General features: G+C 43.8%; 1 protein-coding gene across 3 annotated transcripts in view; it reads left to right on the plus strand.

The window, feature by feature from the left end:
- The window catches only part of rai14 (retinoic acid induced 14), a 53,958-nt gene extending 26,550 nt beyond the window's left edge, over window positions 1-27,408 (plus strand). The window contains exons 4-18 of one of the 3 annotated variants that reach the window (XM_076283530.1): window positions 2,907-2,995; window positions 3,275-3,339; window positions 6,904-6,961; window positions 7,859-7,929; window positions 12,844-12,950; window positions 13,291-13,478; window positions 14,881-14,909; window positions 15,315-15,401; window positions 17,109-17,198; window positions 17,471-17,590; window positions 18,489-18,590; window positions 20,679-22,205; window positions 24,566-24,724; window positions 25,087-25,152; window positions 25,335-27,408. In XM_076283530.1, the coding sequence (XP_076139645.1) occupies window positions 2,907-2,995; window positions 3,275-3,339; window positions 6,904-6,961; window positions 7,859-7,929; window positions 12,844-12,950; window positions 13,291-13,478; window positions 14,881-14,909; window positions 15,315-15,401; window positions 17,109-17,198; window positions 17,471-17,590; window positions 18,489-18,590; window positions 20,679-22,205; window positions 24,566-24,724; window positions 25,087-25,152; window positions 25,335-25,412 (2,836 nt within the window). In that variant the 3' untranslated portion in view covers window positions 25,413-27,408. Of the gene's footprint in view, window positions 1-2,906; window positions 2,996-3,274; window positions 3,340-6,903; window positions 6,962-7,858; window positions 7,930-12,843; window positions 12,951-13,290; window positions 13,479-14,880; window positions 14,910-15,314; window positions 15,402-17,108; window positions 17,199-17,470; window positions 17,600-18,488; window positions 18,591-20,678; window positions 22,206-24,565; window positions 24,725-25,086; window positions 25,153-25,334 lie in introns of all 3 variants that reach the window. The other 2 variants (XM_076283529.1, XM_076283531.1) reach the window with 2 other exon arrangements.
- Window positions 27,409-27,690: the final 282 nt, after the last annotated feature.

Raw genomic sequence — 27,690 nt, forward strand, 5'->3', positions numbered from 1 at the left:
CAGATAACTTAAACGACTGTGGTACATGCCCTGATAGTAGTGAATTATTTATGATCTGGAGCAAAGCATTATCCAAGAAAGGGAGAGCAGTTTTCAGAAGATGGGTAGGGATAGGATCTAGTAGACTAGTTGTAGATTTTGATGAGGAAATTGTGGAAGTGAGGTCTAATATGTCGATAGGTGTAAATGAATTCAAAGTTGTTCGTCTTATCTGTGATTCAATTATGTTTTCGCTACCGTTCAGCAATGGAGTACGAATATTTGGTGAGACTGATTGGTTATTAATCTTATCTCTAATTGTTTCAAGTCATTACTGTTTAGGCATATAGGGATAGATTTGGTTAATTCAGTGTGGCTCTTCGTCAGGCGGGAAATTGTGGTAAAGAGAAATTTTGTATTATTTTTGTTTTCTTCGATCAGCAAGGAATAGTAGGTTGACTCAGCCTCGTTGAGTGCTTTTTTGTATGTGATAAGGCTATCTTTCCATGCTTGGCGGAAGACTTCCAATTTAGTAGTACGCCATTTTTGTTCAAGTTTGCGCGCTGCTTGTTTGAGGGTTTTTGTCTGTGTGGTGTACCATGGAGCACGTTGTTTCCTTACTCTCTTTTTTAGTGGTGCTACTGAATCAAGGGTTGAGCGTAATGAGTTCATCACATTATCAGTTAACAAGTCGACCTCGGTTGGATTAAAGAAAGGGCCTTCTGATACCACATGGGTCCGGAAGGGGGCAAACGTAAGCGAGATTTTTTCTAGAAAGTCTGCATTCGTTTTTTCAGATAGGCTGTTAACTGTTAACTTCTCTATGCTTACTGTATGCCGTATGACAAGACTAGATCAATAGTATGGTTATCTGAGTGGTAATGGTAATATTATATTATAATAATATGCTATTTTTAGAGGTTCCATAATAAGGTGTATACCTAAGTAACTGAAGCCCTCAGACAGCTCATCAGCTTTGATGTCCTTCAGTGTCGCATTACCACTCATGGCTCCATGGCTCATGTGCCTCATGCAGGTTTTGGCCCTTGCTGTGTGATGTGTCTTGTTGGGGGCCTAGCAGCAAAGCTGCGAAGGCACCCATTGAGTTACTAGCTTTTCCTATTATACTTCCGCCATTGGAGTCTATGGCAGCCCATAGAACGCCTGGCTAAAAAGTGCTGAAATTTGGCAGAAAGTTTAGGGTCACTCCACTGACCACTCATACTCATTTACGGACCTCTAAGCCCAGCCGTCTAGCCCCACCAACAGGTCAAAATCTGTCCGAAAATTGAACCGCTGGGTCTAAAGTTATGAAATTCTGCACACTGATTCACCACTGTCCCATGATCACTCTCACCAATTTACAGAACTCTATGCCCAACACTCTAGCGCCACCAATGGGTCAAAACTAGATTGCATTCATGCATGTGACCATTGAACGGTGCGTCTAATTTTCACAAATAAAGCACTGTTGGAATCACTGGACCGACCAGAGTTCACTGACCCCTATTACGTCACTTTCCGCCATATTGGACCTCCGCCATATTGGATTTAGTCCAAACTCTACGAAAAGTTTCAGCGGTCACAAATTTCATCCAATTTTCACGAAACTTGGCAAAGTTTACCATCAGACCGAGCCGCACAAAAGATACTTGCCAGATTTTTCAATTTCAACTTTGTTTACCCGTGACAGCTAATCAAATATGGCGATGAAGCCGCAAAACAGGAAGTGGGCTAACATCTCGGTGACGCTTTGAGTTAACATAACAAATCTTGATAACATTAGTCAGGACACTGTCCCAATCACTCACAGCAATTTTCATGCATATACATTGAACACACTAGCGCCACCACCAGTTCAATGCTGGACATGCGTTCATGCGCATGATCCTTGACTCTTTTGTCTGATTTTCACAATTGAGGTAGCGTCTGAATCCTTGGACCATCCCAAGTTTAATGACCCCTATCGCGTCACTTTCCGCCATATTGGACCTCTGCCATATTGGATTTGGTCCAAACTCTACAGAAAGTTTCAGCGGTCACAAATTTCATCCGATTTTCACGGAACTTGGCGGAGATGATCTTCAGACCGAGCCGCACAAACGATACTTGTCAGATTTTTCTAATTCCACTTTATTGGCCCATGACAGCCAATCAAATATGGCAATGAAGCCACAAAACAGGAAGTGGGCTAACATCTTGGAGACGCTTTAATGTATGAAGTCCAAACTTGGTACAGGGACTTTGTATCTGATTGTGAGGACACAGTAGGAAATTGGCATCATTTGGCCTCTATAGGGGGCGCTGTAATACAGGAAGTGGGCTCATATCTCAGCAACGCTTCCTTGTATGAAGTCCAAACTTGATACATGGACATATTAGCTGATTGTGAGGACATGCAAGGAAAGTGGTCTCATTTGACCTCTAGGGGTGCTGTAATAAAGAAAGTGAGCTCACATCTCAGCAACACTTTGGTGTATGTTGTCCAAACTTGGTAGAGGGACATGGTAGCTGATTGTGAGAACGCACAAGGACATTGGTGTAATTTGGCCTCTTGCTGTGAGTGCTTGCTCATGCCATGGCAACGCCATTCCTGCTATTGCGCACTGCTAGGCCCCCGCATTGCTGCTTGCATCTATATTTATTGTTGTTGTTGTTGTTATTATTGTATGTGTATTCCATTCAGGATTCATGAATCAGAGTCACACCACAAAGGTGGAAAACTGACCAGGAGGTTGCACTTGTATTGACATAGCCAAAACATGCATTGAGGAATCAGAAAATAGGTCCACAGTAGTTTCTCTCGTACTCTCTCCATATACATTCCACAGTGAATACATTAAGGCTTTAAATGTTATTCAGATGGTTTGTGCTTTGATGATCTGTTTTTTTGTGCCCACTGAGACCCTTGTTCTTCCCTCATTCAGTTTGCATGTGGCTGCCATGAAGGGCCAGGCGGAGTGTCTGGCTGTGATTCTGTCCCACGGAGCAGACGTATCAGTAATTGATGCTTCAGGTCAGTCAGAAATCTTGATCTCTTTACCTCTTTTTCTTTCTGCTCACTCTCGCTTGCTCATTCTGTCTGTCTGTCTATCTGTCTGTCTGCCGTCCCTGTGGATCTGTTTCAGTCTGCTTTTTCTCAAACACTCATTCTCTGTTGGGGTCTAATAACCTTGTCGATGAAGTTATTTTCTGAAGTGCTTCTCCCGATAGAACATAAGATTGAAACTCTTCATGACTTGAAATTACCCATGACTTTCTTTTGCCCCCCCCCCTTTTTTTTTCTACCTTTTAGGTTTTACAGCTTTACACCTCGCTGCCAAAAACAATCACCAGGACTGTGCCAAAAAATTGATACAGGTATTTCAAGATTGATATGCCTTAGCTACCATGTACAATGTGTGCTTTCACTTCAGTGATTATGCATGTTGAGTTTTGAAATCCTTGTGTCCTCTTCTAATGTGCTGCCTGTGAATTTCCCAGAAAGATGAAAGGAAAACTGAAAATAGAGATTCTATGCCTGAGCTGTAAACACACTCACAGCAGGGTTATGCTAATCTGACTACATCAGCTCCTGGGGTGCCTTACCCCTATTTACAGAAATGTCAGTGTTGCCGCTGTATGTCAGTGCCTCAAAATTAAAGTTGGGTAGCAAAGTTCCTACTTTAATGGTACTACTGGATACCAATTAACGTTAAATCAGTTGGAGCAAAGGTGCAAACTTTCGGTACCAATGTAATATATTTTTTGCCACGACGGTTTTCTTTTGAAGACGCACAATGTCTTTGCAGGGCACAGTAAGCTAACGTTACCCCAGGGTCATGTTTCTATGTAAAATGTGTGTTTGTGTTACCCTTTAAACCCAGAAGTGTGCTTGGGCTGAAGGCATCAACTGTAAGCACATGAGTATCATATGCCTTTAGGAACATCATGGTCAAAGGGTCAATTATCGTAGAGAACTATTTAGAACTACAGTGTTTCTCTTAATTTATATAATTAAAATCTGCATAATATGCCTTTTAAAACACAATGAAATGACTAAAACTCAATTGAATAACTGTGAAAGTCTCTTGGTGCTGTTGTGAGGAGAGGATTGTCTTTGCTGTGTCCACTGGTCCATCAGCTGCTTTCCTCGTGCTTGTGGCAGTGCTTGTGATCGGAGTTGATGAGCAGCATTTTGTCACCTCTGTATCTGCTGACCTCTCCGCAGCACAGCAGCAGCAGCAGCAGGCTATGCACATGACTGCTACTTCCCCCTCTCCCACAGTATGGAGCACACGCGAGCGGCCGCTCCGATTGGCTGCTCTCTGTAGAGCAGAGGTCCCATATTGACCTACCATCCATCAGATTTTTAATGTTACGGCCTTATTCTAAAATGGATTCAATTCATTTTTTTCCACAATTCTACACACAAGACCCCATAATGAAAACATGATTTTTTTTTTACAAATGTTTGCACATGTATTTTAAAGAAATAAAGAACGAAAATATAATATGTACATAATGTACATAAGTATTAACAGCCTTTGCTCAATACTTTGTTGTGGCACCTTTGGCAGCAATTACAGCTTCAAGTCTTTTGGAATATGAAGCCACAAGCTTGGCACACTTATCTTTGGCCAGTTTCACCCATTCCTCTTTACAGAACCTCTCGAGCTCCATCAGGTTGGATGGGGAGCGTCGGTGCACAGCCATTTTCAGATCCCTCCAGAGATGTTCAATGAGATTCAAGTCTGGGCTCTGGCTGGGCCATTCTAGGACATTCAGTGTTGTCCTGAAGCCACTACTTCGATATCTTGGCTGTGTGCTTATGTCCTGTTGAAAGATGAACAGTCGCCCTAGAGCAGGTTTTCTTCCCAGATGCCTCTGTATATTGCTGCATTCATCTTTCCCTCAATCCTCCCAGTCTCTCCCAGTTCCTGCTGCTGAAAAGTATTCCCATAGCATGATGCCGCCACCCACATGCTTCACTGTAGGGATGGTATTGGCCAGGTGATGAGCGGTGCTTGGTGTCCTCTAAACATAATGCTTGTTCAATCTTTGTCTCAGAATCTTTCAGGTGCCTTTTGGCAAACTCCAGGCGGGCTGCCATGTGCCTTTTACTAAGGAGTGGCTTCTGCCTGGCCACTCCACCATACAGGCATGATTGGTGGAGTCAGAGACGGTTGATGAAGCATATTGTGTATATTATGTATATTAAGTATGTATATTAAGGGTCTTTGGTGGAGTGCTGCAGCGATGGTCGAGGGTTCTCTCTCCACAGAGGAACCCTGGAGCTCTGTCAGAGTGACCATTGGGTTATTGGTCACCTCCCTAACTAAAGCCCTTCTCCCCCAATCACTCAATTTAGAGGGACAGCTCTCTCTAGGAAGAGTCCCGGTGGTTCCAAACTTCTTCCCGATGATGGAGGCCACTGTGCTCATTGGGATCTTTAAAGCAACATAATTTTTTCTGTACCCTTCACCAGCCCTTCCCCAATCACTTGAGGAAAACCAAGCAGCAGGTCTCTAAAAATAAGCCCAAAAGAAGTGACCCAAGACCAAATAGTTAGCATCCACTCCCCGAACCCCTGACGTTACATTTCTGGGGCTGTCATGTTAGCGGAGCCCACAGTTACAGCGCAGGTTAAAATGCCCTCTGTGTACGTGTAGAGGCATAGGTTAAAATGCCCTCTGTGTATGTGTAGAGGCATAGGTTAAAATGCAATGCTACAGCAAATGCTATACGTAGGTTGTCCAACGAAATATTACCACATGCAACATTTTCTTGGTTTCGGCCTGGCAGTGTACATTTAGAGAGAATGCAGAAAGTCTGATGAGTCTCTGCAGTAGTGGTAATGAGTAGTACTGGCAAGGACTAAAGGTTGTGCAGGGTAAGATAATATTGAGCATCTGAGCTGTCTTTAGGGCCCTTCTGTGTGATTGAGGGGACTTTTCTTTTTTGCTATAATTATGAGGTGTATTTACCAGCCTACAGAAACATCTGATAATAAGCTAATTACAGTCTATCAGCTGGTCAGATAATTATCCAAGTTTGCAAAAGTCGAAAACCAAACTTTAGGGTTGACCCAGATTTCAGATTAAAACGACCTGACTAGAGTGTGTGCATTTTCAGGCGAAGAGTCAGTGTGGCATAGCCCACTTTCTTGTGTAGACGTCCATTTCCATGACACCCAGTGCGACGCCTTTGCAATGACTTGCTCACAGGCCATCATTTCCATTGGCCTTCGCTGTCAGGTTTAATACATCCTCCTTCTATTCTCTCTGATCATGCCTGTCAAATTAATCCTTGTGCCGATTCACGCATGAACACTGGTTTGACACGCTTTTTAAAAGCTAGGACACATCACTTCTACTAGCTGTGTGCCAACAAAAGGCTTGAACACAAAGGATGTGCTATGTTCATTGTATATGTCTCCACACAATGAGGTGGTGTATGATAGGTGTTGGACATTTTAAATGAAGGTTAATGCTAAACTTGTGGGATGGTTGTCCATACACTGAAACTCTTTTAGTGGACATTTTCACTATGGTTTTGTCTACGACTTGGCTTTATCCATGTATGGAAAACCTGCCCATAATTATTTGCATTGATTTGACATTAACATCTAACAGGTATTATTTGATTATTTTATTATCCTATATTGGGTTATATTATTTTATCATACGGTTCTTCAGAATGCTGCAGGAAGTTTCATTGACTTGAATGGGCCTTCCCAACCTTCGGAATATCCTTTTACCAACCCCACACCCTCTCGTGTGATATTGCTTAAATAAGTTCCATCGCTAATGCTAAACATAGGTGTCACATTGGAATGAATAGGTCTGCTGTATGTAGTTGACCTAACCAAAATGGTGGTGAAAGTCAGTAAAGATTGTATGCAACTGCATCATAACTGTCCTGTCACTTCCTTTCCTTTTTCAGAATAAGAGTGTGGTGGATTCTCTTGATGGCTCAGGGAAGACCGCTCTGCATCACGCAGGTAGAAAAAAAGCTATGCTTGCTCAGTCTTAATGTGTTTGCGTATATGTCTCATGATTCAATTATTTTATTTATTCAGTACTCTAGCTATTATTTCATTCTTGATTGAGCTAACTGGCTATATTGTTTCTGCATATAAATGGATGATTCTTGCTATTTTGCTGTGATGGCTTTTCATGTTTACATTATTGCATTGTGTCAGTTTTATGTAGAAATGATCAAAATCTTTCATGAAATCATGCAATATTTTTGTTTGCTCTGTTTATTTTTTAGAAGGTTCTGAATTAAGTATACCAGTACCTTGTTGTTAAGTGATCGAATGTACCTTCATTTCAGGTTAGCGTTGTCCCCAAACAACTTTTCAAATTATTTCCAGTTAAGCTACAGTTAATAGTTTTAATTGCTCCAGGCCTCCTAGGGCATTCATAAAAGTTGTCATTAGGCAAAAAAAGCCTCCCCATTTGGCTTCTTTTTTGAGAATACAGTGACATTCAAAGGTCAGTCAAAGCTAATCATATAGGCTTCCCACTATGATTAACCTTATGGAATACCACGCTGGTCCCAATCAGAATAGTTCAGTTTGAAGGCGATGGTAGGATTCTAGTAAGTTGAAAGCAATTCTAGTAGGGTCTGTTTAGAAAGAAAGGGCATAAGGAGGCTGGGATAATGACATAATGATGGCCTCATTATCAGCAGAAGTGGAGAGTCTCTAACAGGGAGTATGTTCTTTCCCCCATCTGTGCTGATTGAGAATAAATGCTGTTAAGTAGCATTTTGGGACTTGAGGGTGATGCTGCAGTCATTTTCTAGGCTGATTGTTCTAGGTCTTGGGTCTGGACTAGAGTATTGTTTGGTTCTAGGTTGTTTTATTTTATTCTGCTTTGTCTCCCTTTTCCAGCTGCGTGTGGAAACGTTGCGATGGTTCAGCTCCTGTGTGAAACCAAGTGTCCAGTGAACCTCAAGGATGCGGTAAGTGCTCCATGCTGTGGTAGCTCCTTTAGCGCCTTCATTTTTTATAACAAAATTCTCTCAGTCGGATGTCTCTATCTGTTGGAAACGCTGTTGCCATAGAAGTCCACTACAGCTGGTACCCAACTGCTCTGGTATCCAACGGTGACGTGCATTAAACATCACACCTTACCAGAATATCCAACTAGGGCTGTATGTTGAGGTTGCAGTGATTAAAGTCACTTTGGTAGACTTGAGGTCTCTGTGAAGGGCCAATCATTATTCTGTTTTGTTTTGTTTTGCTTTGCTTTATTTCCACCCCCTCTGCTTTAATGGTGTATGTTTTCTTTGTGTCTCCCTGGAGGCTTTGCGCTTTAAAGCTCTCGTTAAGATTGCTAGAGGCGACCTCGGTGTAGGCAACAACGCGCCCAGTTGAAACACGCCTGTTTACTTCAATTAGCCTTGGCAGCCCTGCGGCTGTTTGGGGCCAGACGGAGGCTTTTAAGCGTCTCCTCACTCTCTGAGTGCCACAAGTGGGCATACACAAACCCCGTCTATGCATCAGGCAATGACTGGTGGAATTCAAAAACAGTTTCTTCCCCTCTGCAATTTGACAAAACATAACCCCCTTTCTGCATAGTGGTTTTGTACTTTATTTGCATATGCACTTTGTCATATTTGTATAGGCCTTTGATATTTAAATACTTCTGTCTACCAGTGTCTTGCACCATTTCACCAGGTCCAATTCCTTGTTCTTTCTTTTTCGTAACGTAGAAGCTTCTACATTTGGGGTAATTTTCTCTTTATCTTTGTTAAGATGAATCTTTCGTGCTGCTGTGTTGATGAATCTGTTGTGCTGCTGTATTGCTATTATATTACATCCCCACTCTGATATGATTCATCTTTTATCTTTATGGAAGAGAGTAATTTTGGAGTGATTTCACAGTTGTCGGCTTTTTGTGAGCTCCAACAAAGTCTGGTGGAAACGTTGGTATGCTTGAGGTCTTCCTAATTAGCTCCCCTCGTCTGAGCTCTGCTCTGAGAGAGCCTGAGAGCAGGAAGGGAGAATGGCTTTCTCTACCCACATAATACCCAGATGGGCTCGCTTAGAGCAGGGACGACATTGAAAGGGAGAGAGAGAATGTGGGCTGGGGAAAAGGAATTGAAAGACATGAGAGAAAAATGAGAGCTCTGAGTCAGTCAGTCAAGGGTCTGAGACTTTGCTCAGCAGATGCTGTCTGTCACTGCTAAGCAGCACAGCATAGTGACATGAAGTCTCACTTTGACAAGGTTTTCTAGTCAAGTATGATGTTGTATCACTTGTAATGCGTATTTCCGCCATAAATTTCACAAAGGCAAGGCAAGTTTATGTAATATTTATATTACACATTTCATACAAAGAGGCAATACTTTGTGCTTTAATTAATGCAATGACTTTTTTTTTTCTCCAACAAATCTTTTATGATGAATGTGTAGTTGTATATTTAATATAGAACAGAGATTGAAATCATAGGATAATGGGGATTAACTTTCAGACATATAGACATTTCTTAGTGCCATGAGTCTAGGGATGTGCACACAGAAAACCACCCCTGTAAATGGGAGCTTCAAGGTCAATCAGTAGTAAAGATCGGAACATTTCAGCACACTCACTATGTTCAATGTGTAAAGGATGTGGAGGCCTCTTATAGCACCATTGCTCTATAAATTGGCTCTCTCGAGGCCTGTGTAAAGGCTACCATGCCTTTTCCTTCAGCCCGCCTCATCACCCATCTGATCGAGGAGCTGCTCCCGGACAAACGCCCCATTTTCCCCTCCCCTAGGACTATTCTCGATGTCCCTAATAGTCCCCCAGACACACACACACACACAGATACACACACACACACATTACTAGCAGACATCAGGGATCTGCACACGCGACGTAAGAAGAATGGCGCTTTGATTCTCTGCGGATAAAAGAGACCCTTAATCTTCATTTGCTCTGTGTGTGCGGGGAGGCACCTGGTGATCAAACAGCGCTGGCAGCAGACATTAGCACTGATAAGTGCCGGCTGCCCTGCCAGGCCGACGCGGTTCTCTGCATCTCATTGTGGGAAGTTCTTGGCGGCCATATTAAGGGGGTGAGCAGTGGACAGTCCAAAAAGCCTCGCTCTGAAGCCGCTGGGCTGCTCCAGGATCTGAGAGTAAAAAAGGTTTTTGCATCTGGAACTTATTCTTCAAGGGTTGTCTGGTATGCCCACTTGTTATATGCCTATATGCCTGCATCTTGAAATAAATGTATGTTAGAAGAGAGTGGCTCGTTATAAAATCCCCATGGTCAGTGAACTAAATGTTTACAGTACAGTTATCAGTTGCCATGTGTTTTCCTTCGCATACTAATGTAAACGTGTATTAGCTGACCTCTTTAAAGCTCCAAACGGTCTGATCCAACTCTGCAATCTCACATTCATTACTTGCAAATTAATCTTGTAATATATAATAAAACCAAATACCTAAAACATTCAATTTATTGCTTTCATAAATCATGATCTCAAACAAAATGACTTGTGTAGCAAAGTTAGCCAGCTTTCAAACAAGGGAGCACAGTCTATTCCAAGTTTCAATCTCTTGGCTTGACCTAAAAGAGATTGGCCCTGCAATGGACTTGGCTATAGCTGTCTCTTTGAAAAACCAGTGGTCTTCAAAACTGTGTACAGTATAGTTCAGAAACCCATTTCTGTGGTTGGATCTTTTATTTGGAAGCTGTCCAGTTTAAAATTAACTGAGGCACCTGAATGGTGCTGGTCAAAGTTATGTATAGAATATTTAAACATTACTGTTGGATCATGCTTAAGGAGAACCTCTGTTGTAGGGCCATGTAGTTAGAGGCCTCTTATTTCACTAGTCAAACAGAGTACGGTCCACTGCAAATGAAAAAAAAAAACAGTTGAGCAAGGTCAGTGGAGTGGTTGAAAATTGAGAACGTGCCCTACAGTGTCACACACGCAAGTCGCACACACACACACACAGTTCCAGGCCTCTGAAAATAACTTGTCCAAGCACTCACTCACCCTCCCGCTCTGTTGGTTTAAACAGTAACCATAAAATTCCCTGGCACCTCCTACCCACTGCTAATGTTCCAGATGTCTAAAGTAAGATTGTTAAATTAGTCACCCTGGCCCTAGATTCTCCGACTGCATGGCCTCTGTACATGATGCAGGTGTGGTGTTAAGGCCTATTCACACCAAGAACGATAACTATAACCATAACGATAAAAGCGTTCACACTGAACAACGATAAACAAAGTCTCTCCTTGTGTTAATGAATGTGACGGTTACAATTCTATGGGTTCTGATTGGCTATTCATTTTTTATCGGTCTGAAAATCGCTCTGAAAGTGATCCCCAACGATATCGTTCTTCATGTCGTTATCGTTATAGTTTATGTGTGAATGGATGTCATTCATATTAACGAGAACGATATTTATTTATAGTTATCGTTATCGTTCTTGGTGTGAATGGGCCTTTACTCCATATAGTCTCTGTGCCCTTCTTTCCCTTTTCACTGCTCTCTTATTCATTTGTTTATGGTTTGTCTGTTTATTCCATTACATTGGAAAATTCTTGGTGGTAGGCTGGTGTAGAGTGACCGGTCACGTCCTGTTTTGTTTGTATGCAAAGTTTGATGAAAAAGACGTTGGGTGCATTGCCTATCGTCCTATTTACCAGCGCCAGTATGTGTTGAGAGCGTGTCGTGAAACAATGTGGACACACAAAGAATGTGTCACCTCGCCGAGGTTTTTTTTCCTCCCGGTCGTGCGCTAAATTACTGATACTACCGTTAGCAGGCACTTAAGCGCACAGGTCACACACCTCACTTATGACGCCAAGTGGGCTAGATAAATCCGCCTCTGCCGGCGCTGCCTCTACTCACAGTGCACCCATACAATCCGCACCATGTTGTCAAAGGCTGGTGCCGGTGGGGGTGGTCAGCATTTAAAAATTTGTCATAGAAAAGGCCAGCTGTAGAATGCAGTATGTGCTCGGTTTATAAGTGGTCAGTGGAATTTGTGGTTGTATAAGTCTGTGCACTTGACTGTCTTGATGACGGGCTTCAGCAGTGACGCATATGAACAGTGACCCCTAGACAGGGTCTCTTTTTTAAGGGATAATTGACGTACACAGAAAGGAAGGAAGGAAGGAGGTGTGAAAAAGCCCCTAATTGCTGCCTTGAGTCATGGCCTAGGCTACAGCGTTGGTAGAAGTGGAGTGCACAGGCTATGGTTTGAGTCATGCCAAAGCTCTTAAATCTGAATCTTTTGATGCTGTGTCAATTTCTTGGACCTGGATAATTAGCTAGCACCCAGTGACCTTTGTGTGTGTGTGTGTAGGGGTAGGACAGCAGAGAGGAGATGAGATCCAATTCTGTCAGAGCACCATGGAAAGACGGGATCGCTAGCCAAAGGCTTTTTAAAGCAACCCCCTTTTGTGTGTCTGTCTGTGAAATGCAGACCACAGTGTCAGGCCTTTCCCAGCGTTAATTAGAGTGCAGGCATTGTTGCATCCCTTCGCTGACCTAGTGATGTTGTCTTTTGACAAGCTCCCTCTCCCCATAAATGGAGTCTGACACGAAAAGGCATCTACTAATTATGTCTGACCGCTCCGAGTATGGCTTGTGTAATTATACAGCTGTTCCACAATAGAAAGTTAAATAGTCTGACAAGTAAAAGAGCTTTGGATCAATGATGCAATACAGCGGGGAATACCCACAACAACCAGTAGCACAATGATGCAAACGCTATGTTTGAACACTGATTTACAAAGTATAGAGATAAGACTTTCTCAGAACAAAAAGAGGAAATGGACAAACTTCTTTTGGTTTTGTCATGATGACACTGTGTGTGTATGTGTGTGTGTTTGTTTGTTTGTGTGTGGGTGTTGTGCTATATTTCCAGGAGGGCTTCACACCCTTGCTGTTGTCAGCCAGGCATGCACATGCTGACGTGTGCAGCACCCTGCTGAAGTGGGGGGCCGATGTCAACGCTCGCGACAAGAACGGCAGGTACGCTCTCAGCTCCCCAATGCAAGTTTGAAACGCTTGCCCACACTTCTTAACATATTTTGTTCTTGTTGAACATTTTTGTTATTTTAGCATTTTTGAGTGTGCTGCAGGTACACATCATGTGTCCACATTTAAACACACAAAATATTCAACCCTAATTGTGGTCTGACTAACACCAGACCACATCAAAAGGACAACATGCTAGTTATCCCTTGAGCTTCATTAGCCATCGTCCCCTGATACCCAGAGCCTTTGCGCTCACTTTGATGTTGCTTGGACTGGTCAAGCCATAGTCACTGCCGCTGCATCTCTGTCTAACTGGTGCCTCACCCCCCCCCAGGACGGCCGTGATGCTGGCCTGTGAGGGCCGCTGCGTGGCAGCGCTACAGGTCCTGGTGCAGTGTGGAGCCGACCTCAGGGCCGCGGACTCCCTGGGCTGCGACGTGCTGCACTACGCCAAGCTCTCTGGCAGCGCCGAAGTCCGGAATGTTCTCAACTCGGTTCTCCAGAGACAGCAAGCCGACTCGGGTATGACGAGGTTTTGTACCTCTCAACACGGCCCTTAGAAAGTGTAAATATTAATGTTGGACTTTGGACTGAATTACACTGGTTTATATTTTATGTAATATTGTCTGCACCAAAGGTAGGTTTTCCTTCAGACTGTGAAATGGGTTTGTTACCCAATCTCATAAATACATGTTCCCCTTTTTCACCTAGTGGTGAAAAATGATATGACACCAATGCAGCCTGTTGCTTCCTCCCCAGGCAAACATTGCCATCTTCTGGTGATTAAGGGGCAATCTCAATTCTCTGTTTTACCCCTTCCCCTTCCCTATATCCCTTCATCTTACCCCTAGCCCTTGTCCCTCGAAACCGAGTGGCAAGACATAGGCTAGGGGTGAAGAATATTCCCCTTGGAAATGAGATACCACTAGCCAACCATAAGGGAGAGCGGGATGATTTGAACACTTGAATTAACGTAATTTACAGAGATCGTACCACACTGAAAGCTAATATTTTGTCACTAGCAACCTGTCTTCTGTCAAATAGGCTATCATTGCATTTTCAGCTCGGAATAAAACCTTTCAGGAATTATTTCAACAACAGCAGAACGTGCCTATGTTCGTTCGCAGCCTACCTTCTGGTCCGGGTGAATGAAACAGGGATGGGGGACAAAATAAACATGCAGTTTGCTATGTAAACATCCCACAACTCCTTCGATATTTTACAATAATATCCAAATTATCGTTACTTGACATCAGAAGCAATCGCTAGCTGCTACCTGTAATAGCCTATGCAAGGAGTCGGCAGCAGTAGGCCTATGCAGCATTCATATCAGACGAGCGGTAAAAAAGTTCAGCGAATTTAGCTGCTGTTGGACTTCACATTTCTTCTAACATGGGATGCTGCCAATTCGCGGGGTATCAGACATGGAAATATGTAAAATGCGAGACATTCGCGCAAATAATGATGTGCTGTTAACGTTCCCAAAACAGCGATTTTTGAAAACTTCCTCGTGAAGAACAGGACCTTCAATATATGGTCACAAGATTGAATGCAACATAAAACAATTACCATTTTAATTTTATAATCCTTATTAATGCCAACATTTCATGTCAATGAATCTCTCGGTGTGCTTATTTTTCCGGTGTGAACGTTGTATGTTGGCTATTTCTCTTACCCCTAGGTTTCAAGTAAGCTCCCGATCTTACTTGGTTTTAAGGGGTATCTACCCCTTGCCCTTATCCCTACCCCTCGATCGAAATGAGAATTGAGATAGCCCTTCGTCTCACGTCCACGCGCAAAACTAAGGGGGAAGGGGTAAAATAGAGAATTGAGATTGGCCCATATGTCTCACATCAAAGTCTTTTGTTTTGTGTAAATGGTTATACATGTTATTGAGAAGAACCATTCCCTTTTGTCCTTGCAGATAATAAGACTCCACAAAAAACTCCACAGGTAGGCATTTGTCTCCTTCCACTTTTCCACAAATAGCAACTCAGGTTGTCCAGACTCTGCTGCTAAGAATTCAGAAAGATTGCCACAGAGTGCAGGCTTAAGTGTGCATTTACAGCCAATAGCTGCCATCTCGATCACAAATTGTGTGAAAACTCCTTTTCTTCTCAACGAGACTCATGTGATACACGTTAAATGAAAGCACGATGAGCATGTGATAACCTAATTCGACTTCAGCATCCTCTGTAGATCAAAACCCTCGGGGTTCTTTCCCCACCTCTCTTTACTAACACAACTAAAAAAACACACTTCTGTCTCTTTTCTCTCCCCTCTTTCTCTATCCCTTTGCTCCTTCTGTCTTTTTTCCCCACCTCCCTCCCTCTCTCTCTACCTCTCACTCCCCTTCAGCATGAAATGGCTGCTTGGGTAAATGATGACAGGAACTCAACCCCTAAAAAACGAAAAGCGCCTCCACCTCCTATTAGTCCGACACAGGTAAAACCCCACCCTGTCTGCCTGCCCCTTTCCTTGTGTCTGTGTGTCTGTCTGTCAGTTGACTGTGTGGTTCGGCTGCTGGATGTGTCATCTTTAGCCTCTTTCATCAACTCTCTTTTGGAGCTAAGATGATGTAATAGATTGAAATATATATATATGTTTTCTTTTTTGCTGTTGTGCTTTAAACCATATCTGTTTGTTGGTTGGTTGTTTTTTTAGCAGTATTTCAAAAAACACTGGTCTGATTTTCATGAAACATGTCAGAAAGGTGTAGTAATGGGTCAAAGAAGAACCCATTCTGCTTTGGAAAGTGAAACTAAATTCATGCAGATGCCCAAAGAGGTTTCCCGCCAAGTTGAATTCAGGCCTACATTTAGCGAAATCCTGAAGGTTGTGAGGTTGGTGAGTGAGGTTACTAGCTTATCTAGGTAACTTCAGGAGTAACTTTGTGACATAGGGCATAACTTATGCTGCGTCTCAAAGCTGCTCTGAACAGGTTATGTTTGTGTTTAGCTCAATGTTGCTCTATATAAACACTGCCCTTTTGCCTATCTTGGAAAATATTAGCGCATGGATTATGTCAGGCTCACTCATCCAGGCAAGGATGTGTAAAGATGGCAAAAATCATCAAAATCTTTTCTCAACAATGTTTTCTATGAAAGATATCAATTTTTATTGAGGGGCAGATGTATCCAAAGCCTCTTACTTTTGAACATAGCCTACAATGCATTGTTATTTTGCCAGTGATGGTGAACATCTGAGCAAGTATAGGATGCTGTAAGGTGTTGACCTACTTGTTCTCATTAAACTGCTGGATGCCTTTGTTGTGTTCCCTAGCCATTTCCGTAGTCTTTTTAGTCAAAGAGGCTTTTTAAGTTATCTCAGGTATAGTCTATAGTTTATTATGCATATTCTAGACCTATATATGCTACGGAACTGTTCTCCTTTCCCAAGTGTGATGGATGCGATTAACTGTAGCCTGCACATATCCTCTTTAGAGCTCTTTTCAGACTCAGAAGCAATAGTAAAATAAAAATACCAATTTACTCCTTTTCTTTTGTTGGCCAAAATGTATATTTGTTTTTGTAGTTAACTACACATATATGGCAAAAGCAATTTGAGATTTATTTAAACTCTTTACAGCAACAAACTGTCGTAGTACATCGGTTACGAAAAAGTGACCAACTGCAAGTCCTTGGTCATGAACTTGGCGGATACGTCCTTTATTGCAAAGATGAACAAAGTCCAGTTTTGGTAATACAGAATCAGCTAATCAACAATTTCTCCATCATCATGTTACAATTCAAAACCAACTTGTCACCCATGAGTGTCAGCCAAATAACCAGACAAACAAAGCAACAAAGCGTCACTGGTTAAACCATAGCCTTCTTGGCAGAGGATCTATGAAAGAGCCAATGAGCTCTACCATTTTAGTCGAGTTTCTCTTTGTGACTCAGATCTTTCCGAAAAATGCCAGTCTTTTTTTGGGGGGTTTTACAGTCAAGGCCCATGGCACGTTAGGCTGTGTTTGTGTGTTTGTGATCATCCAAAGGCCCATGGCACGTTAGGCTGTGTTTGTGATCATCCAAAGCCATCCCAGGTATTTCCCCTTCTGCGCCCACAGTTTAAACACTCCCTGACTCACGCGCGTGCAGTTTAAACACTCCCTGACTCACGCGCGCGCTGAATAACTTTTACGGCTCTCAGTTGGCAGGCATCGTTTCCCCTCCCTACCTGACCCCGACGGGAACGCCATCCTCCGCCAAGAGTGACACACCGAAGAGGTTTAATTACAAGGTGAGCACCAGAAACAGCCCCCGAGACAGTCCAGTGCCGGCCTGTGTTTGGGGTCCATCTAACACGCATTTGTGGAGTTAACGACAACCTAACGCCTAACAGTCTGACATTATGTGGAATGACTCAATTACAGATAACAACTTGGGTCTGGTGTGTGCAAATGTCAACATGGCTGTGTGTATGCGTGTGTGTGCATACTGTATGTGTGTTATGTTTGAGTGAGCATGCATAAATTGTGTGTGTGTGTGTGTCTGCATGCGGTGTGTGTACAGGAGGATGAGATCCGTAGCATTGCGCTGAAAGAGGAGATTGAGAAGCTCCAGGAGGAGAAGAGCATGCTGCTGGAGACCATTGAAGATCTGAAGCAGATTGTGGAGCAGACTGAGCCCAAGGCTAGTGTGGTGTGTGTGTGTGTGTGTGTGTGTGTGTGTGTGTGTGTGTGTGTGTGTGTGTGTGTGTGTGTGTGTGTGTGTTTACTACAGTCCCTTTAATATTCTCTGATGTGGTCCAGACTTTGATCCTCAACCACTTGTACTCTCTGGAAGCCATTTCACCAGCTGTAGTTTTTTTTATTTTTTTTTATTGGACCTGTTCAGGTAAAGGTTAGCCTTCAGGGAAAGGCAGACCTCAATCTCTCTTTCTCTTTCTCTCTCTCTGTCTCACTCTCAAATATACTTTAACTCTCTAACTCTGTCACACACGCAAACACACACATACACACACACACACACACACTACCTCCACTGCCACAAGGCACACTCCAACTCAAAGCTGACAGGCAATTAAAGTGCACTAAATGAACAGCCCTGAACTCCAGCATGATTCATTTGCACGTGTTTCTGAAAGTCTTATGCAAGTTACTAACTCAGAAAAAAGACTTCCTGTTTGCTTGATTAAATACAATGTCTGAGGTCACGGCAGGTGATTTTCTCCAAGTCCTTCAGACATAGAAGCAGTGTAGCGGATCTGTCTTGGCTTAAGCAGTTTCCACCGCGGTGTGTACTGTATGTGCGTGTGTGTGTGTGTGATGCCACTGCCGCAGTCTGGCACTCAATTTGGCTCAGACCTGAGCGGGAGCACACACACACACCAAACGGCACCACCACCACAGCACACACACACCAAACGGCACCACCACCACAGCACACACACCGCAGGCTCAGCGGCTTCCTGAGCCATGACGGCAGCGGAGGGCTTTTGTCTTCTCTCTTGTTTGGGCGGCAGCACAAAGGGCCAGGAATGTGCGGTCTGCCATGGTGGTCATGCTGGGCTGTTGGTTTTGTTGTGCAGGTGGAGCGTGGGGGGAATGCTGATGCGGCCCTCGTCGCCACACTGCAGGCCAAGGTGGCCGCGCTCTCGCTGGAGAACCAGCAGCTCTCGCAGATCATCAAGGTGAGTTCCAGAACGTCAGAACCCAAGGGAAGGCTCTACTGTGAGATGATCGCCTGGTCGCGGTGCGACACCATTGTCCACTAATCTGAATCTCTCTCACGGGTGATATATTAATTCTAATTTCTAATTAATTATAATTTAATAAAGATTCAGTTGTCTTTTCAATTTGCCCTTCAATTCAAGTCCAACTTTTGTTTGCCATTCCAGAATAAAAAACAGTGTAAGTCCAATATGAGGGGGAAAATGCAAGGCTCACGTTTCCATAAATAATTTCCATAGATGATATTTAATGCATGAAGAACAGCTTTGTGTTTAGCATATCTTTACAGAAAACATGTACAGCACACACCTAATAGTTCAAAGTATTTCAAAGATTATCTCAATGCTATGGTTGTTAAAAGATGAAAACATGCAACGTATACAAATACAGTGATGGTCAAAAGTGTTGGCACCCATGCTAAAGTTGACTGAAAAGAGGAATATAAAATCATCTTTTGGAAATTGATCTTAATGCCTTAAGTGAAAAATGAGGAAATATCTAACCTTTAAGGACACCAATTTTCTTAGTGAATGAATAATGTATCATAAATAAATAAATGTTCTTCCTTAAAATACAGGGGTCATAAGTATTGCCACCCCTATGTTAAATTCCCATAGAGACAGGCAGATTTTTATTTTTAAAGGCCAGTTATTTCATGGATCCAGAATACTGTGCATCCTGATAAAGTTACTTTGGCCTTTGGAATTAAAATAGCCCACATCATCACATACCCTTTACCATACCTAGAGATTGGCATGGTGTTATTTCAGTTAGCCTATTAGCTGGTTTGATGCTCATTGAGCTCAATGCAAATCAAACCAGCTAATAGGAATTGGAAATTGCCAAAAGATGATTTTATATTCCTCTTTTCAGTCAACTTTAGCATGGGTGCCAACACTTTTGACCATCACTGTACAGTATATTGCCCTACTACAAACGCAAATGTTTTGAAATTTTATTTCCTCTTCTCATTACTATTATTTGTTATTACTTATGCATAACAACTGTGCCAACTTGGAAATCCTGTAGCCTAGTTTCTCTACCTAGTTATGGAACTATTATTAGAATGATACAACACATGTCGAGAAGTATCCTAATGGTCCCAATATGCTTAACCTTAATAATGCATATATGAAGATGGCATTGCTACTGTATAAACTGCCTGATCCAAAGCTGAGATGCACTTCAGGAAATTGTATGTGTGACTGAAAGAATCTGTTTGCATCATTAGCATTCGTATATGCACCCGAGTGTCTGCATCCACATTCAAAATGGATTTAAATAAGTAATGAGGATTATCAGATTGTTTTCACAGTGAAACCGTAAATTAGGTCCTTCATGTTTGCAGGACTAATGGCACAGAGTGCTCTCTCTGCTAGCGAGTTCAAAAGGCTTAGAGTCTGGGAAAATAAAATATCTTTAGCTCAGTGTTTCTGTTTTTTTTTTCTGTTGAATTAATGGCAAAAGCCTGAAAGTTATGGAAAATATGCATGTTTTAGTGTGTGAGTTTGTTTGTTGTTTTCTCTCACAATGTTAATTTTGACAAGAATTATTTATTCAGTTTGCAGTTGGTTTAAAGCAACACCAAAGAGTTTTTTGTACCTTAAGATAATGTATCCAAAATCGCTGCAGTGGTTCATCAACTTGTAACAGGCTGAACGGCACTTCTGCATTCGCTTCGCGGCCCTCTATCGGCTATAACCGCACTATGTAAGTTTGCCAGATCGGGTAGCGGGTCTGTAGTTCGATGGAATGAGACATAAGAAACTACAAATTTGACTTGCATCTGATGTCGCAATACATCGTACTTTCATAAATCGTGCAACATATTCTACCTTGTCTGTGGACATCGTTATTTGCAAAGCCGTGCTGGATAAACAAATAGCGTGCGTGCGACAGAGGGAAAGTTCTTTGGTGTTGCTTTAAAGTTGCATTTTAGTTTTTTTTTCAGACAGTTGACAAAATGATCACTCTTCTCACATTGTTCTGTTCTCACCTCTCATTCTTCTTTCTCGCTCTTTCTCTTGCTTCGTCTCTTTGTCTCCTAGAAACGGCCAGCGCCACAAGGAGAGGACGAGGACTCGCGGCCCAACAGCATCGATTCCAACGCCTCCTACCACTCCACGCGGGCCGACTTTGAGCACCCGTCGCTCTCGGAGGCCGAAGACGCGTCTGCCGTCGAGGAGGACCCGAGTGGGAGCGGCGGTGGCGGGGATGAGATCCTGCTCCTCAGGGAGACGCTGCACAGCGTCCAGTCCAAACTTCAGGAGAGCCAGCAGGAGAACCGCTCACTGCAGGCCCGCCTGAGCCCCGTGCCGCTGGGAGAGATGGCCATGCTGGAGAGCGTGGCGGAGCTTCAGGCCAAGCTGGCCGCCACCCAGGAGAGGTACCTGCGGGCCACCCAGGAGGTGCAGACGCTCCGGGCCGAGGTGCTCCAGGGTGGTGGCGGTGGAGGTGCGGGTCGGCCTGGGACCGAGGTGGACGACGCGGTGATGCAGAAGGTGCAGAAGCTGAAAGGCTGCCTGGAGCAGGAGGTGATGGAGCTGAGGGCCAAGCTGGCCGGCGCTGAGAAGCAAGGCAAGCGGGACACCGGACGCATCCAAGAGCTGGAGTGCCGTCTGGAAATCGCCGCCAATCAGGAGGCGCACGAGCGCGAGAGCCACAGCGTCCAGCAGGAGGCGCTCAAGCGGGAGAAGGCGCAGCTGGCCGAGAAGTGCAAGCAGGCGCAGGAGGAGGTGAGGATCCTGCAGGTGGCGATCAAGGGCATGGTGCCGGTCGAGGCCGCCGCCAAGGACTTCGAGGCCATGAAGGCGGAGACGGGCGAGGTGATCGAGGGGCTGCAGAGGCGCTTGCGCGAGCTTTCCAAGTCCTACAGCGAGACCAAGAGCGAGCTGAGCGCCGCTCGCAGCCAGCTCAAGACCAGCCAGTCGCCCGAGCCGGCGGGGGGGAAGGGCGATTCCCCGACCGGCTCCGTCAAGGAGACGAAGGAGCAGCAGGAGCTGCAAGCCGCCGTCCGTAAGGTGGAGGAGAGCGAAGCAAAGCACGCCAAGGCGCTCAAAGAGATCGCTCAGCTGACAGAGGAGATGGAGGCCCAGGCCCAGGCCACGGTGTCGCTGGCTGACCACACACAGGTGGTGTCCTCCCTGGGCAGCGCCATCAAGGACCTGGAGGCCCGGGCGGCGGCGCTCGAGCAGCAGCTCGGCCAGAAGAGCCTGCAGGTGGACGCGCTGCAGAACCGGCTCGCGGTGGAGCAGGAGCGCACGCCCGACGACGCGGTCCCCCGCGCTGACCACGAGCACCTGCGCGAGCGTCTGGAGGCCGAGGCGGCGCGCGTCACCCGCCTGCTGCAGGACGCGCTGCGCAAGCAGGACGAGATGGCCCTGGAGGTGGCCGCAGCCTGGCAGGAGGCCAGGGATGGCCACGCCGAGAAGCGGGCCCTGGAGGAGACGGCCGCCGCCAGGCTGCAGGAGAACAACGCGCTGGGGGCCAAGCACCGCGAGGCCCAGGATCTCATCGCACACCTGAAGAAGCAGGTGGAGAACCATGTGGCGTCGGAGAGGGAGAAGAACAAGAAGGTTTGCTATCTGTCCCATTCCTTAAGGTCAAGCCCACTGGACTATTAGTATACTAGACTTCCATAATGACATCAACTTTCAGAAATAGATTTGAATTTTAACTCCTGAAGAAATACTACCAAAAAACATCCTCTATTCTTCTAAAGTGACCTCAGTGAATGTGCTGAAGGTGTCTATTTTATTAATGTTTTAGAAAAACGATTTAGGCGAGGATCACATCAGCCAGCGGCAAGCGGCAGCGGCAAACGTAACGCAACGCTCACACCATAATAAGTTTTATCTCGTTCCTAAGCAACACAAACGGTTTGTCCATTGAATAAGCTCGCGTTGCGCTTTTAAAGTTGAACCAAGTTCAATGCTCAGCTTGTTCAACGCTAGCATTACGTCAGCCTTGCCACCGTTCCGCTGCCAAACCAGAGAGAACAATAGGAAACCTGCCGCTGGCTAATGTGATCCCCGCCTTACAGTAATATTGGTGGAGCACCTGGGGCCTCATTTATAAAGCGTTCTTACGCACAGATTTGATCTTAGACCGTGCGTACGCTCAAATCCATGCCAACGCTCAGATTTATAAAAACCGTCTTAGACGTGGAAAAGTGCTTATCTCCACGTCAGGTTCAAACTTGACGTACGACCATTTCCTTGTGGTAATGCCGGGGTACTGCAAGTAATCTGAGGTCTAAGTGCGATGCATTTTCAAAATTCCAAGACCAACGATCTCATGTCTTTCTTTGCCATATGCATGATCAATATCAGAAGATTTTTAAAGACGTTTTTGGACGCAGCTTAATGTTTCATGGTTTGGCATAAAACTGCTAATGAGAACTGTAGCCCACTTAAGAAAGTGAAAAGACGTACAGTATAGCTTACTTATTTCACAATATCTAAAAAAACCCATCAAGACGATAGAATAATTGAAACATTCTTACAGGTGATCTAGTATATTTAGTGTTCTCACCAATCTAATATTGACCATCAAATGTCCAATTGCCCTCGTTTAGGAGAGGAAGGCATTCAAAAAGGCATTCGAACAGTTTGATAATGTTGGAGGTTATTGTGCAGTATTGGGAATATAGGATAGTATTTGATCATACAGTTTTGAATGTTAAAAGTGAATAAACTTTTTTGAGAGGTGGATAAACTCTAATAAGAGGTGGGTAGGCCTAAACTCTATTTCTGAAATTTCAGGTGGATAAACTGCGTTTACTCGCGTTTAGCCTCCACTACATCCTTATTTGCGCTCATAGGCCTATTCCCAGCTTCGTAACAGAAAGGTAATATTTGACTGTAAGCTATACAATGTAGGCTATAGATATTTTATATCATATATAGCCTACACAACCAAGGGACGGAAGTTATCCTCTGAAAGCAGGGCATCTTCATATTTAGTGTTGCGTCTGAGTTGCGTAAAGAGGTGCAGAGCGCGCACCTGTTTGCTTTTTTTGACTGGCAGTGCCCAAGATCAGATGACAATACGTGAGTTGAATAATGTAGGATAAAATATAAAGGTAAGCCTAAAGCAAACAATAAAGGACAATGTTTAAGCCATTGGACATTATTGAAAGAAAATGTAAAAACATAGCCTACCCTAAAAGAAACGTTAAGCCTACATGACATATAACGCTTATAATTTAGTCCTCTGTTTTGTAGGCTAAATCAGCATATTACCCTGGGTCATGTTGGAAACGTACAGTAGCCTACTGTACCATAACGTACAGGATTATATAGGCCTAGAGGTCTTTCCTTCATAAGCTAGGCCTACCCATTTTTTTTCTACAAAGTAGGCCTAAACATACGAAATGTTGATTATTCACATTACTGCAAGCAAAAGGAATGAAAGCGAGCAGAGGACAATGGACATGGATGCATACGATCTCTTTCCAGAAAGCTTTGCTGGAAAAAACATAATTAGTTAAGCTATTCGAACTGACGCATATAGTTTACATCAGATGGCATAGGCTAGGCCTATACAATGTTTTCAATATATAATTTTACATAAGCTACAGCTTTTAGGCCATTGATTTAATTAAAACATGCTAATGATATTGATGAGGGGGTGTTTACAAGGCGGAGACCTAAAAGCATCCGTCTGCGCACAAGTTGACGTTCATTTGTGATTTATAATGGGCACATCTGGAAGGGTGGCGTACGCACGTTTTTTTGTGCGTACGTTCGTTTTCTCTGAATCACACGTACGATCATTTCAGAAATTATCTTAGATCAAATGAAGGATGGTTTCTACGCAACCCTTTTATAAATGAGGCCCCAGGTCTCCCTACCTGAGTTACTAATACTATACCCAACTTAAAAGATATATTCCCACACGCCTTTGTTATTTCCCCCTTCACCCTCCACTCCAGATTGACGATTTGTCGAAGGAGGTTGCGAAGCTGAAGGAGGCGCTGAACAGCCTGTCTCAGCTGTCCTACAGTGGCAGCAGCGCCCCCAAGAGGCAGCAGCAGAGCCAGCAGCTGGAGGCCCTACAGCAGCAGATCAAGCAGCTCCAGTACCAGCTCACGGTGAGTCCCTCACACGGCTAAGGGTGGGCTCCACCAGCTGAATGAGTGTGGGTTTGTGTGTGTGTGTGTGTGTGTGTGTGTGTGTGTTGTTGAGATTCAAGAGGACCTGTGTATTATTACAGCTTTTCAGCTTTCAGTTTATAGCTCTTTGTGAGAAGTAGTTGGAATTCTGAAGAGGTGACCCATGATATTTCTGTTAAAGATTGTGGACTTTGTGTGGTTTAATAGAACTGGCAAGTGTTTCAGAGTTGTTCTTCTCACTGCCTCTCTAAAATCGCTCTTTTCATCTCTCCCTGTGCCACTCTTTATCCCACAACCCCCCCCCCCCCCCCCCCCCCCCCACCCCCACCCCCCCACAATAGGAATCTAAGAAGCAACACCATGAGATTGTGTCCGTCTACAGGATGCATCTCCTCTATGCTGTCCAGGTCTGTGATCATATCGGTGGAATGAAATTCATCATAAATGTCACCCTGTTAATTACCATAGCCCAGTGCTGTGGCAGTAGATAAGACAGGTTATCAGAGATGGGCTGGAACGCTGCAGGCACATCTGATTAGCTTTGGAGAGTGGCTGCTAGCATTTCGCTTAAGTCCTGTGTCCTTTGCAGGGTCAAATGGATGAAGACGTGCAGAAGGCCCTGAAGCAGATCCTCATGATGTGCAAAATGTCAACCGAAGCCAAGTGACGCCTGCCATGAAAGATATCAATGCTGTTGTTTCGGGAATTGTTTTTTTTCCGCAACCCATTTGTTGCCAAAAGCATAAAGGACACAAGTAGAATTTGCCATCTCTGTCCGTCTTTCTCAAAAGTGGTTCATCCGTCCATCAAAATCACAGATTCATTCACAAGACACATTTACCGTTATTCACATTTGATCATAGTTCAATCCAGCATGCTATCCGCAGTTTCACTGTAAGTTAGGTCACCTTTCAAGTGCATATCAGACAATCAAACAAGGTCAGTGCTGGCTATGTACCAGATAGTGGAATGAGTTTATCAGTGTTATTTGTTAAATAGAAGATGGAATGTTTGCAACCACTACTATGCAAATGGTAATTGGTTATGGTCCTTCTCTTTTGATCTCATAAAACAAAAATGCATGCTTTACATGAAACATGTTGTTCCCAATGAATGTGCACCTTCAAAAAGAAAATGGTAATTTCTTGCTGCAGTTGATCGAGATGAAGCAACCTTATTGTATTTTCGTAAAATTGTACGAATATGTGGATGAATTTTGCTCTGTTTTCTCATCTGCTTGATATGAAACACTTGTGATCATGGATGTGGTTGTGTTTGGACTCATCGCCCCCCCACCCCTCACCTACTCGCATTCAGTGCTGTTTTTGTAGACTTTTCTAGGTATTTTGTGAGACCGTTATGGACTCAAACACCCATCCACGTTACAGATGCACTTTCCCACCCTCCTCAGAGTCTTTTTCCAGTACTGTTAGAGAGACAGCCTGCCAGCCAGATCCAGGGCACTTTGTGTCCATGTGCCTGTAAGACATAGTTCCTGTTGGAAGTATACACATTATTGAATTTTAGGTAGTGTTTTTTTTTTTGTTTATGTAGTGCATGTTTTGGTGTAACATAGATTACTCTTGAGTTGTATTTCTACACAAACCAGCGGATGTTGTTGGGTTGTTGTTGTTGTTGGGACAATAGCATGGTTATGGTTAAACATTACAACCCCCAAGAGGGCTGACCCCATCAGTCTCTGTACACACAAAGAGGCTTCAGCACCTCAGCCAATCCAGAATCAGGGATAAGAATATCATTTTTGTAATACCGATGAAAATGTATTGAAATGAAAAATGAAGGATTTTGTTGCTGAGAACAGGATCACCAGCCTATAATGTGTTAACTGTCCCTGGGGGGGGGGGGCTTTGAAACATTTTGCTTACCAAAATCACACGTCACAGATGAACTCATCTCTTTAATCACATCAGTGTGGTTTTGATCATCACAGAAATTGTGCACTTCAAGCTTTAGCATTGTTATGACTAAGTCTGTCTGTGGTTAGCTACGTGACCATGTGCCATACTTTTTATATATACTGTGGGTGTAAGTGCGTTGTGCCATCCACCCCTTGCCATACACCTGAGGCGATGAGTGGGTTACTCTCCCTCAGAACACTAAATCATGCACTAAATATTGAAGGGGAGGTGTTTTACAGCACTACCTATTTGACTCTTTTGAAAGCAATAACCTGCTCAACACACCGTTTTATCCGTGACAATGACACAGACACAGGAAATGCTCACAGACTTTTCTTACATTAGCGGCCATAGTTTTATGCTGTGTCAAAAAAATCCTGTTTCTCAAAATTTGTTCACTTTAAAAATGCACTTTGCTGAAAAAAAATCAAAATCCACTTAACGTTCCTTACTGTACATGTTCGTTCATTTGGTGCATGTACCAATCAGCATTCTGTTTGACAAGAGGAGTACCTGTTATTAGCATCTGCGGTTAGTTGAAAATCATTTCACAGCTCCATAATTATGTTTACTTCATTAGTTCTGGGTAATTTGTGTCCTGTCAGCATGCCTGCCAGCTGATAGATCCTCCCCAGATGCTCCTGTCTGTTTATTTCATTTAAACCGTCTCTTGTAATGATGGCACTCTTGCAACACCACATCACATGTTCTGAATAAAACTAGGTGGGTTGTATAAAAAATGTACTTGAGAAGGGCTTGTGGGGTTTTTTCTATTGTTGTTTCATCGTTTGTCATAGGGAAGGGTTTGATATGTTTGTGATGTGCTTTTTGCGCCTCCCCCCCCCCCCCCCCCCCCCCCCATTAAATTTTTGATAAGCTTTGTACTGGTATTTTGCCTCGCCTCCTGGTGCTTTAGCCAAGGTACTTCATATTTTATTTTAAAGGGTAAAAGTGAATTGTATGTGTACTTCTGTACAGGAAAAGCAGTGACCTACATGCGAGCTACATAATTTGCCTCTGGGTGAA

Source organism: Alosa pseudoharengus, unplaced genomic scaffold, assembly GCF_046254945.1.
Source record: "Alosa pseudoharengus isolate Yale_2024_CS ecotype anadromous, Long Island Sound unplaced genomic scaffold, YU_APseudo_1.1 YU_APseudo_1.1_scf_14, whole genome shotgun sequence".
Taxonomy (NCBI): domain Eukaryota; kingdom Metazoa; phylum Chordata; class Actinopteri; order Clupeiformes; family Clupeidae; genus Alosa; species Alosa pseudoharengus.